The sequence below is a fragment of the Electrona antarctica genome (genome assembly GCF_951216825.1).
Source record: "Electrona antarctica genome assembly, chromosome: 13".
Classification (NCBI taxonomy): Eukaryota; Metazoa; Chordata; class Actinopteri; order Myctophiformes; family Myctophidae; genus Electrona; species Electrona antarctica.
The window spans coordinates 32,654,655-32,668,569 of NC_136794.1; the positions used below are offsets into that span (position 1 = coordinate 32,654,655).

At 43.8% G+C, this 13,915-nt stretch overlaps 1 protein-coding gene across 1 annotated transcript in view; it reads right to left on the reverse strand.

Annotated features, from left to right (window-relative positions):
* vwc2l (von Willebrand factor C domain containing 2 like) overlaps positions 1-13,915 on the reverse strand; it is a gene marked incomplete at both ends in the record, with an annotated part of 35,992 nt that overhangs the window by 7,707 nt on the left and 14,370 nt on the right. Inside the window, one exon of the mRNA XM_079518407.1 lies at positions 3,086-3,215. Within this exon, the coding sequence (XP_079374533.1) occupies positions 3,086-3,215 (130 nt within the window). The remainder of the gene's footprint in view (positions 1-3,085; positions 3,216-13,915) is intronic.

Here is a 13,915-nt window from a genome sequence, read left to right on the forward strand (position 1 = left end):
CTGCAGTTATATCTGGTGGGCGCAATGTGCATCCACCCAGTATCCAATTTATGACAAACTGTACATGGGATCAATGTTTACTCTTTTCCTCGTAAAAGTACACATTCAGGGCTTTCATTCGATGTATAGGATGTATAGCATATTTATTGTGTTTATTGTTATATCTGCCTGTCAATGTCTGACTATAAACCTTCATAACTATGCTTTCTTTTTGATGATGATTGCCGCCTCGCCTAATCTATCTCACTGCTTTCATTGTTTTGATCGCAGTAACATTGGGGGGGGGGGGGTCATGGGCACATTGGGCAGCAAAAGTCTTGATCCGTACGGCTATAAAAAGTCCCATTTCACCGTTCGGTTCAGAACTATAGTATAACGGTGAGACGCGTTGTCATCATCAGCTGATTTTGTTTTTCAAGCTAGTGAAGTATATTTACTAACAAGAGAACATGCCTGGGCATGCAGGTTGGAGGCGATGGAGGAAAAAAAAAGATTCCCCCGGCTGTGATGTCAACGACAACGGATCACAACACCACGGTTTAGGACGCGGAAAAGTTCGTTATACATTACACCCGGGTCGATTACGTCCCCGATGCGTTCATTGCGGTCTTATCACTACAATTATAATGAATAAAAAAGCGTTACAATCACACGTCCGAGCGATCTCCGATTATGACGGTTCTGCATGGCGATACGTGATCCACCAACGGCACACTGTCTTGTCGTGGCGGCCCGTCGATACTGTGGTTAGTTCGTAGTATTGTAGGCTCGGGGATCGTTTGGTCGCTACAGTATGAAGAAGGAAACATGCATCTGTCCATGTGTGTTGCAGACGCAATGCAATGCCGATCGGTTGTTTTTTTCCGAGAGACAGAGCCAGCCAGGACAGAGCCCCCATCTCGCAGGCTCCTCCTGCAGGAGAAACAGGAGGGGAGGGGGGAATCGAGTAGTATAGTGTTGTGTGAAAGCCAATAGCTGGAGGAAAGCCTGGTGAGGCGAGGTTAGGTTAAATTTGATTCTTTTCATACACCGACTGGATCATTCCATGGGCGCGTCCATTTTAGACTGGCTTAGTGGCTTCTACACGTAAAGCGGCCCGCCCTCCTGTTTTCAGGATGGGAGGGGGGGTTTTTTTTTTTGGTTTTTTTTCTGATCACGTGAGCGGGACTAAGCAACAATGATAGGGCGATGGTTCTTCATTGTCCGGGTGGGTAAAAAGATGAATGAAAGTATGCTATAAAAAAGTGATTGAAACGTATTGATACGTGATCCGCACCCGACGTTTGATTAATTGATAACGTATTGATACGCGATCCGCGTTGGGAGTGTTAAGAAACATTTAATGACATACAAATATACAGTACTATGCAAAAACATAAAAAAACGGTTAGAAATCAAACAAATTGCAGCCACCTGTAAGTGCTCTTTGAGAGCAGTTTTGAAGGATAGTAGGGATTTGCATAAGAGGAGAACGAATTTAACCCCAAGTTTGAGCCAAATCTGGGTTGAACGTGATTAGTGGAGCTCCCTCTGGTGTGGTGATTGTGGAAGGCGTTGATGTTTAGGACGTAGTTTGACAGGTACATGGGTGTCTATGTGGTGTAGCATATCTTGTAGACTTGGCCCATTGCAAGTTTATGTACTGTCCTCTACCTTGAGCCATCCCAACCTATCAAAATGAGTAGGGGTGGCCCGGACGGGTATCTCAACCATCTGGGCACCTGGTAGCCCAGGTTCGACTCCCGAGCCCAACAGCCTTTCTCTCTCTCTCTCTCTCTCTCTCTCTCTCTCTCTCTCTCTCTCTCTCTCTCACACATCTCTCCCCATTTCCTGTCTGTCTACTGTTCCCTATCAATAAAGGCATAAAAAAGCCCCAAAACAAATCTTAAAAAACAAAAAAGAGTAGGGGTAAGGTGGGTTGTAGCAGTGAGGCCAAGCAGTAGCCTGACCAGTTTGTTTTGGGATGTCTGGAGCCGTGTTAAGGCCTTTGTGGTGCTGTACATGGTACCACGAGGTGCATGCATAGTCGAAGAAACCTTGAATGAGAGCTCCTGTCAATATCTTTGTCCAATGCCATTTTCATTTGTATTTTAAATAAGCTAATTTGAAGAGTATAGTAGGTCAGCCATTAGAACCTTCAAAATCTATATCCTATATTCAAAAGCAATTATCGAAATACCCAGAGTTTGCATTTCCTTCTGTTCTCTATGCTCCTATCATTGCTTATCAGGGGTTCCTTTGACAGTCTTATTAGTCTTCTAATCAGTACTGCCACAACTTCTTACGTATGTGGCATGCAAAATGGCTGATTATAAATCTCTTGCATACCGCAACATTGTTGTCGACTGCATTCGATGTTATGTACTCTAAGCACTTCTTGTACTTAATCATTCCCAGGCCCTTCTAGGGCCATGTTCAGAAGGAGCCGTTAGTGCAGTTCAGTCATAAAGCTCCATCTGCCCTACAGAATTGGGGCTGGCTAAGGGAAATCTCCCATCCCACCTTGTAAATAGCCAATGAGCCATTGGAATCCTATAATTCTAATTTGGGGATTGGCTGAGTGTGACAAGGGCATGGGGGCACTGGGAGATAAAGGGCTCTCCAGGGTCCCATTATAGCCCCTCCTACTCTGGCCTTAATCAATGGGCCAATGTTTACTCTGCTTAGTGTGTCATTTATAATTAAAGCTAGTACCACTCATTAGTGACCAACGGGCCAATTTTAATTCATAAAACATCAATTATGTCCTCATCCTCTGAAGGCTTGGTCATTATGGCCATGCCACAGATACACTTTCTGCTGTCAGTTTAATAACAAGCCTTGTGTCTCTATTATGGGGGAGACCATTTGCCGAAAATAGGCGATCTACAAGCACACAGCACGTTGCAACAGGACACACTAGCTTGTAAAGTTCGGCTATTTCCGGCAAAGCTTTTTTGAGTAGAGGGGAAAAGGAGGAGGCCTAGTATAGATCCCTGGGGACCTCAGTCAACTAATTATATATGGTTAAGTGTTTAATGCAATTTTAATTACTTCTGGAGAGAGTGCACGCATTGCATTCCAGCATAGAAGACGGGCCACTTACCGTTTTTACAGATGGGACAGCACTGTTCCGGCTCATACACGGGGTTGACACACTCTGGAATGGCACAGTCGGAGACCACGCAGTGCACCTCATTATTTGGTTCGCAGCGGCACCATTCACAAGGCGACGGCTGTGGGAGCAGAGAGAGGGATAGAGAGAGAGGAATGAGGGTTAGATGACTCAACATGTTTCATCTCCCTTATTGAAGTGCAGTTGGAGTGCCGATACAGTAACGCCAGTCATATTTCACATTCATTCTCCACACTTCGCAGCTCCTTTTATGCCTTTGTGCTGATCTTTGTCTAATACAAATTTTTCCATCTCTGCAACTAATGTCCAGCTGAGAAGTAAGTCTGTGTATTGTGCACAGGCACAGCCTTGAGCCAACATTGAACAAAGGCATTAGGAGTAAGAATGTAATATAGAATCTGGTATGTTTTCAGCCGTTCAATTAGCTCACAGTGTGTTGCATTTTGCTGCATTGTGCCTCCAGACCCGGCTTAGGGACCTCGCCTAGCATTCTTTATAGTGATGATCTGTCCCATCTGCGCTGGTGCATCTTGACTGCATCAACTGTACAAACTCTTTTGACCGTAAAATTGCAATTGCATGAAGTGGAAAAATACACATTGTTCACAACACGCCAAAGGTCAACTACTCCTCATCATTCCACATTTTCCAACCGCTCGTCATCAGCAGGACCTCCTCAGAGAGATGTGCAGTGCATGCCCTCTGTCAACAAATGCGATAGGTCTGCACTTGCTGAGAAAATATGGATGTAGGAAAGATGTATAATATTGATGCCACAACGTGTTTCATACCACCCCCACCCTCCCACCTCCCCAGAGAATTGGAAAGAGAAGGCAACTCATGGCCTTGTCCAATGTATTAGTGTCTATACATAGCATGCAAAAGTCTTAAAGGGATAGTTCAGATTTTTTTAACTTAAGTTGTATGAAATACTTGCCATTAATATAGTGGTTGCAACTGTATTAATTGATTGCCCGAGTCCTGTGGTGGGAGTGCTGCTCTGGTTTTGGTGAAATATCAAGTAGTTCCGGTCATTTTGTGGGGGGCACTGGGGGCCACGCAGTAAAAGTAAATTAATCCACAAAACTAACGTAATTTGTATTGTTGACCTATTTCTAAAATATTAGTGCAACTTCCGTTCTTTTTTTACCCCTCTATCACACAGAACTATGTTTTTTGTGTCCATATCACTACGCCCAAAAAATAGTTCCATGTGATAGAGGGGTCAAAGTTGAACGAAAGTCACGCTAATATTTTAGAAATAGGTCAACAATACAAATTACGTTCGTTTTGTGGATTCATTTACTTTTACTGCGTGGCCCCAGTGCCCCCCACAAAATGACCGGAACTACTTAATATTGACCAAAACCAGAGCAGAACTCCCACCATGGGACTCGGGCAATCAATGAATACAGTTGCAACCACTATATTAATGGCAAGTATTTCATACAACTTAAGTTCAACAAATCTGAACTATCCCTTTAAGATGATGAGACCACAATAACTCATCTGCTATATTTTCTTGCTAGCGATGATAAGTACATCTCGTTCTTGTTTGGAAAGTCTTTCATTGTTTCTAGTACCTGTACGTCTCCTGTGTTTCACTCTTACTGCTGCTGCTGCTATGACACCCACATTTCCCTCCAGCGATCAATGAAGGTTTATCTTATCTTATCTCTTCTCTTAGTCTTGCCATCATCGACAGTCCCTCCCAGCTGCACTCATGCGAGCTCCAGCAGCACTTTCTGTGCTAACATTACCTTTCTGCTCATTTCCCCTTTCGTTCTGTTCACAATCCAGCTGGGAGGAAAGTGAGTATAGTGAGGTGACTGCAGCAGATCACCGGGGAAAATAAGATTGAGAAGCGAATGTGTGACACAGTTAGCCCCCGTTATTCCATTATTCCTCCAGTTCAAGTGATGTCACTGTTGTCCTGCTCATTGCTTCATAACAAGAATGAGCCTTCGGTCTCAACTGAGCTGTGACAGGATTTTCATTTTTAGTATTCTTTTTTTTATTTTATCTAAGCTCTCTGTGGGAGCTTGAGTGTCTTAAACCAGACTTTCTGTGGTTTCTCACTGAGGCTTAACTGACACTGGTATAGACTTTAACACTAAGTAATAATTATTATTAACACTGGGCGGCAGCGATTATGTTTGTGTCTATGTGCAACTAATTTCGCAAACTGTTGGACTGATCGTCATCAAACGTTTTCTGCACACTACCCACATTTTTTATTTTTCTGTTAACCTCATAGTGGAGCTATACCAGACTGCTTTACATTTTGGCCTATAACTCATGAACCATACTGTAGGTTGCACTATCAACATTTACTTTGCCCTGGATTCCTTGGATCATGACATAACTCCCCATATAGGCCACACACATTTCTGCCTAACAAGATTTTTCCGTAATTTTGCATTTACTTCAAAACACTTTTTCTCCTATGCACAGCTTTGTAGGTGTGTGTGTAGGTGTGTTTGAGCACGGAATGTGTTTGTAGCACGGAATGTGATGATTTGATTGGCTAAGAGCGCCCCTCACTTCACATAGTGTACTTTTGTGAGGGGCTCTAGCCCCTTCTATATACAGCTTTTGTCCCCACATGTCTCATATTTGCCATTGACAATGAATTGAGAAATTAGGTCATATGTGCCTCAAATATGACATAAATTTGTGGCAACACAAACATTAAATGCCATTGACAATGAAGGGAAAATATACGTCACATGTAGACGAGCAAATCGCCTAACCAATCACATAAATGCAGTTGTTCATGAGATGATGTCTGATGATGTATAATGATAAGAGCAACCCCTTATCTCACACGGGTGTGATTTTTCTACTACTACAGAAGTTAAGTAATAAGACCTGGTACTTAAGACACGCATAATACTGCCCTGAGTGTCACATTTCATATTCCTTTGCACTCCTAAATAAGAATCTCTCTTCCACACTCCTCATTACTTTGGATAGTTTACCCCAGGTATTTAAACTCCTTCACCTTTGCCACCTCTATACTCCTTCCATCCTCACTATCCTCTCTCTCTCTCTCGTTCAAGCACACATATTCTGTCTTACAATTCTCACTACATATCATAATGTAATGTGGCCTGCGCATATCATAGTCCACGGTGCCTCCTGCCTAACTCTGTCAGCCTGTCCAATTACCAATGCAAAAAAGAAAGGGCTCGTAGACAATCCTTTATGTAAGCCCATCCCCACCTTGAAACCGTCACTCCTACCAAACTCCTCACTCCGGCACCTGCTTGTTCTAAGTCCACAAAGACAAAAGTGTAACTCCTTCTGACCTTCTCCATGTATTCTACACACTCGCATGGCGAACAGTGTCTGTGCTATTCCTTGGCATAAACCCTTTCTGCTACTCGCTAATTGTCACCTCTTCTCTTAGCCTAACGTCCAGTGCTCTTTCCCATAGCTGTATGCTGTGGCTCATCAATCTTTTAGACCTTGATATTGACGAAAAAATTGCCACGTGTATCAGGGGCTTAAAGCCCCTGATACACGTGGCAATTTTTTCATCAATATCAACAAGCAATGTCAATGTCAAACACTCTGTTTTTCAACTGTTCAGGCATCCTCTTGCCTTCCAAGATCACTACAATCTAGTGAGGAACTCCACCACCGGTATGCAGTGTTGTCAAGTAACTTAAGTAATATATTACTTTCAGTAATATTATTACTTTTTTCCAGTAATATGTAACTTAACTAGTTACTTTCACATTTTGAGTAATAATATTACATTTACTTTTTTCCAAAAGTAATATTATTACTATTTTCACGAGCCTTGGTGGAACTGTGGGTTTGAGTGTTTATTTATAATGGTAGACTGGGTTGGGTATGTCATCTGGACCAACTGTCCATTTTTCACCCTCTTAATAGCTGCCCTCACTTCCTCCTTCCAAATCCCCCTCATCCATCCATCTAGTTTATTTAATTACCATAAAAAAGAGAACCATGTACGGACCCTTCCATTCAACAAAGTATATAGGGTTTAAGACAAGTGGTCAAAGAGTTTGTATTCTTTCACCAGCGAAATGCAAGGAAATGCTCTCCAAATGGCAGTGTTTAACATTACTACAGGTTGCTGCCCCTCTCACCCGTCCATGCGGTAGCATGCCAATTAAAACAGCAGAAGATATTGATTCATGCATATGGAGGAGACAGGCTCACCGCCTGTCAGCCTGAAGGGCTGCGTCTGCGGGGGCCAGGAGAGGGTGGGAGCCAGGGTCAGTAGAGGAACACCGGGGGCCAGGAGAGGGTGGGAGCCAGGGTCAGTAGAGGAACACCGGGGGCCAGGAGAGGGTGGGAGCCAGGGTCAGTAGAGGAACACGGGGGGTAAGAAGGGCTGCGTCTGCGGGGGCCAGGAGAGGGTGGGAGCCAGGGTCAGTAGAGGAACACCGGGGGTATCAGCCTGAAGGGCTGCGTCTGCGGGGGCCAGGAGAGGGTGGGAGCCAGGGTCAGTAGAGGAACACCGGGGGTATCAGCCTGAAGGGCTGCGTCTGCGGGGGCCAGGAGAGGGTGGGAGCCAGGGTCAGTAGAGGAACACCGGGGGGGCCAGGAGAGGGTGGGAGCCAGGGTCAGTAGAGGAACACCGGGGGCCAGGAGAGGGTGGGAGCCAGGGTCAGTAGAGGAACACAGGGTCAGGAGAGGGTGGGAGCCAGGGTCAGTAGAGGAACACCGGGGGTAAGAAGCGAGACCTCCCTACACGTCTGAGGCGTTTAAACCATGTAATACGGTGTAATTGCCGTGTTTTTGGATTATCTCAAACTAATGATTCTCTTGTCTGTTGCTTCAATGAGAATATCTGCACTCTGAGGCGAGGTTTGGGAACCTATCCTGCAGGAGAAAAGAAGGTGTGTGGTTACACTAGTACTGTACATGGGGCTTACTGGCAAGACTGATTGCCTGTCGAGTGAAATTAGGGTGCTTTGGGTCTGTGAAAAATATAATAGCAATCACATTCACAACTGGCTTTATACTGATACCAAATAGCCAGCGGCCAAAACCCATGTTCAATCAAGATTATGTTGAGTCACAGCAGATATGCTTAGTCAGGGAATTAAAGTAAGAATACTGTAGCTTATTTTACAAATTGGCTATGTATGTGTATGGTTACAAATAAGGGTCTGATCTACAGTAAAATATACAGTATGTTTCACTCATAAATCTGTGACAAGCTGAACATAATCTGTTACCTGCACCTTAGCAGCACTGAATCTCCATCTTGTTGTTGAAGCAGATGTGTCTTATGACAAACACAATTTGTTATAGGTTGAGATATTTATCTCAACCTATCAGGATATTTTTGCTTTGTCAATTTTAACGTACGTTTTCTCATGCCAATAATGCCTTTTTGAATTGAATTGAATATTTAGTGTAATGTTGATCCTGAGCCTGGTAAAATCATATTTGTTTGTACCATCCATGTGATAGTTATTTGGACAGCAGAGTACAGTAGAATTGATGAGCAGAATGCTATTGCACAGGAATTACCAGATGCTCTGATACGCGTCAGTCCAAAGTAGCTAATTGTGGGAGCAGAGACATTTACAAACATGAACTCACGATTGGAGTTCCAGGTGGTACAATTAGTTAAATGGATGGTATGGATCCAACTAACTAATTTTTTTATTAATATTTGACCAGCTGCCAAAGCCATGGAGAAGGGAATTACTATAAAACGTGCAGAAAACTGTCATTTGAAATCTATATTTGGCAAACAAAGACACCCTTTTCCTCAGAAGATGCATTACAATCTTTAGAGAGAGACTAAAAAAGGAGAAAATTTGTTATTGTATATAGTCCTTGAGGGCCACATTAGTGATGCATGACTAAACCTGCTTAAGCTATCGTTTGTTTTCCTTAGTGAGAGGTTTCTGTCAAATCGTGGTGCCACATAAAGTGCGATGGTAAAGGCACTGGTGACAGTCAATACCGCTCAATGTGACAACGTACTTGTTATTCTTATGGTGTCATACAGCACTTCCAGGAGCATCATATTTGTATCCTATGGCCTGTCTGTTTGTTTGTCTTAACTGCGTCCTTGGAAAGCCTAAACGGGTTGTGCAAGGACGCACTGTGATTGGCCAGTGCACTTGTGATTGGCCAGTAGCCTCTTCGAGTGGCACTCTGGGAAAACGCTCTCGCTAGAACATGATTTACTATTCTCTGCCTATCGGGTCGCAACTCGAACGCCCCTCAGTCGGCTCGACTTTGTAACGTTCGACACGGCAACTCACTTGCTTTAGCTCGCTCGATAATGTCTCACGTGGCACAAGTTTGCTTGAGACGGCGGGCCTCCGTCGCGGTCTAGTCCATAGAATTATATATTTAGGTCTAGTCCGCAGTTGTTGTAGGCGAGAGGCACTTCCGCATTGGCCACAGAAGCGGGCCGTTGTTATAACAACCTGTGTAGGATTTGGAATCTCACGTCTGTGGACTGTATCATAATGGTGCTCATATGAGTTCCAAACCAAATATAATTGCTATGGATACTGCCAGTCTCTTTCTCTTTTAATCCTTTTTCTGTGAAAATATATACATTACATTGCAAACTATACTACCAGATAGACCACTTCCAAGTAATCTTACAACTAAATTACTGTGTTTTTTACAAAAAATAACAAAGATAAACCACACAAGCCCTATATTCTTCTGCCTACACATACGTCATGTCCTAGAATGAAACAGGGGAACGTGATTCTTTGTTTGTCCCCGCAAAACTCGGATGCATGGCTCAAAGATTAATGATTATTGGTAGAATCGCAGAAAGCAAGTACCGAGTAAAATCAAGGAGAAGTGCATGCATTCCTGGCGATAAAGTAATGGTGCCATGGCAGCCGGTCTAAATGGCTTAATTATAATAATAACTAGAAAAAGTGCCCCTCGGGGCACAGGTCTCCACCAGGGCAGGTCAGGTTGTGGCCTCCTGGTGGCGCTATAATAGGCCAAGGTGAAAAGGTACGCCTTTGATGGCAATTGGATGATTTGAGGCATTTTGTTCCAAAAATGTGTTTTGCAAAAATCAACCTGTTGGTGGTGCTATAACAGGCCAATGTGAAAAGGGTGGGATATATTCCTCAGCCTAGTAAGAAAATGTGTGAAAGATTTCACGTAAATTGCATGCTGCGTTCATGATTTGAGGCTTTTGTTCAAAACGGGGCAATCTTGCAAACTGTGAAAGCCAATTATAGCCAATTAGGATGGAATATAAAATATCGGACAGATCCGACTTGAGCACATGACCATAGAGATACTGTGTAACGATTTGTGAGATTTTTGGACAGAATCTGGAGGAGTAATATAAAAAAATGTGTTTTACAAAAGTCGGCCTCCTGGTGGCGCTATAAAAGGCAGATGCGGAAAATGCAGGTCAAAGGTTTGTCCTTGGCCTCTAGGGAGTGTGCATGCAACGTTTCACGCAGATCGGTGCAGTTTTAGGTAAAAAATGTGAAAAGCTGCCTCATGGTGGCGCTATAACAGGCCGTTCTGGAAAATGTGGGGCAGAGGTTCATCGTTGGCATCCAGGGAGTGTGTGTGCAAAGTTTGGCATCGACCAGGTTAACGGTGCCGGAGATTAGCTGGTAACGGACGGACGGAAGGACGGACACACACACACACACACACACACACACACACACGGACGGAGTGCAAAACATACTCTCTCCCCATGCCTTCGGCCGAGACAATAAATAACATGCACCTGTGATACAGCAGCGATCAACTCAGTATTCAGTGGCATTCAAGTCTTTAATGAAAACTTTTGTGTCAGTTATGCATGCCTCAGCCCTGCCTCAACACCGACACCGAATTCAGAAGTGCCGCAGGATGTTTTTGTGATGCTCAGACAAAGTCCCCCCCAATCCCATTCACCCCGGTATACTGTATGAGTGAGTCGGCTGTCACGCCCCTCCAGTTTCACTCCGACTTTACTGTAGGAGGAGGCAAAATAACTGCTTAAAAGCCAACCTTCGAGCGGGTAAACAGCAGAGTAAACGTACACTGAAGCCAGACAACATGGTCAAAGGGAGCTCATGCAGGCAGCTAACAGATAAAGGGTTAGTGCTTTGACAGTCAAACTGGAAGCTGGTGTCACCCGTGTCAGAGCTGCATGTTATCAGCAGTCAGGGAGTTCAGCACATCAGGGGAAGGAATGGAGGTGGTGGGTTGTTTGATAGATGTTAAGAGGAGGAATGTTCTTTTTTTTTGCAAGGACTGCTTTTAAACCTGTCTTAGTTCTTGAGGAAAAACTGTCTTGAAAGTTGCTTCTGGCCTACTTGTTTGCTCTTGATCACTTCTTCAAATTAAAACAGTTTTTTTGCCTTTAGGCAGATTGGATAGGAAAATCAATTTGAGTTACTCATCGCTGCAGCTTTTTATAGCTGTTTCCTCTCATAGGTGTCACTGATGAAGAGCAAGAGAAGTCACTAATTGTGTGTGTGTGTGTGTGTGTGTGTGTGTGTGTGTGCGTGTGTGCGTGCGTGCGCGCGTGCGTGCGTACGCGTTTACCCAGGATTGGTTATTATGAGTGTGCACACGGCTGCGCATGTGTGCATTCATCTAATCTAGTTTTCAGTAATCATGTCAAGTTATGCAAAGCTGTGTGAGCATTTTAAATTCACATTTATAAGTAATCTGAGACTATGATTTTTTTAATTTCCTATAGGACTTCAAAAAGTCATTTTTCCTCCGTATTTTTCTACACATTAGTCAATGATTGCACTGACTGAATACATTTGGATCTGTGTCCTGAGGATTTATAAAAAGTATTTAGATGGCAGATTTCGACAGTTATCTTATTGTAACAATGAATCAGTAAACTCTGTTAGCTTTTAAATGAGGAATTATTCTGCTTGTTCTGCAGAGACGAAAGCTATGTCTCTTGGTTCTTGATTGAAGCGAGGCTGGGGCCAGACGTTTTCCTGAACAGACATGCTACACTGCTCCCTTTTTCTCAGTGGCACACGTGCCCTATAAGCCAAGGGCTGGCTAGTGGTGGTGCCACTGCCACCACACACACAGCACCTTATTTCGAGACGCTCTCTTTTGTTGTTGTTGTTGTGCGGAAGCATGCACTGCTTCAGCACCACTGAGAATGCTTTTTAGTTGTGCACCTCATTCAGCTGAGGGAAATAAAAAGAGTACAGACCCTCCGGGAACCGCGGTCAATGAAGTATATAGGGTTTACAGTAAGTGGTTCAAAGAGGTTCAGCTCACACACTGCCTGCAGCCTGAGGACAGAGACGCAGACAAAACGCACGCTGCCGGGTTCGGCTGATGCCAAAACACAAAGTGGCATGACGACATAGTGAATTTTAATGTGTTCTGGAATGTGGTGGTTTTTTTTTTACTTCATGTACTTGCCATGTTCCTTTCAAATAGTGAAACGTGTCACTATTGTCTCTGACACCAATCTATAGGCCAAGGGTCTATTTGAGATAATAGATGAGAGATAATCTTGATCAGATAGTCAGTGAATGATTGACACTATGTTGCCTAGCCTACTACTACCTCCACCCGCCCCCCCCCCCCCCCCCCCCCCCCCGCACGCACGCACGCACGCATGCATGCACATACAAACACAGACACTTTTGTGCAGCACATACATACTGTATACACTGTAAGAGTGAATGATGTGAAATTACTACTTGGCATACAGCCACATAGAAAAAGACAAGACAGTGCAGCCCTAAAGTGAACACTCTATGAAAATAGTACTAGTGATAGTAATATAGCAGTAGCTATATTACTATCAGAGAGAGAGAGAGAGAAGGGACCCCCACTACATATTGTACAGATTTGTGTTGAAGATTAAACATTATCATAGATTGTATTGTTTTGTATAGTATAGAAATGTATATAGTTTGATGTTGGATTCATGTTAATGTGTATTTTCAGACTCTTAACCATGCACTTAAACCATCAATACTTGACATTTCACTCTGTACTTGTTATTTTTTTCTATCTACACCAAACCCCTTTGGCTAAGGTTCTCCTCACAATGGGGATGTTATACAGCGTTGCAGTCCCGCCCCCGACGAGCGGCCCAGAATACAATTTCCAATTATTTTTTTCCATAGACGTTTCATATAGTATTCATTTAAATACCTGTACGCCTCGGTCAAAGCCAACTCGGATCGTGACAACTCATGAAAACAAACGCAGTTTTTCGGGCCGAACAATAATGATTTGTTGGGCCCCCCTGCAGTATCTCTAAGCGGAATACCTATGAAATCCCTGTGAAATGCCTAGAGTGAGTGGTATAGCTCTCTCAGGGCAGTAATGGACAGCAAAACAACACTGCATCCAGAGGCGTATCTACAATAAGGCGAGGGCAGGCGTCCGCCTGTCCAAATCCATTTCTGGCCTGGCCAAAATCCATACAATGAGAAAAAAAGAAGACAAAAACAAGACCTGAGAACTATTAATGGACAGCTGATTGGCCGTCGCGGTAGAGCGCGACCCTCAATCACCCATTGGAATGTAAATGCAAGCCTTTCAGCCTTTGTATACTACTCGTCTGGCAGGTATATCTCCTTGAAAACCTTTAGTGCTACGATTGTGCGCGGGGAGACGACAATTAACACATCTTGCCTGTCCAAAATATAATTCTTGCCTGCCCAAAATGTAATTCCTGGAAACGCCACTGACTGCATCACTGATACAGTCCGGCTGTTCTGTATTGTAGATGAATGGGTATACTATACTGTATGTAGGCCATCTGGGAATTGGAAGGTCACCCTCGGCTCAGTCTACGTCTACGTGTCAAATTGTCCC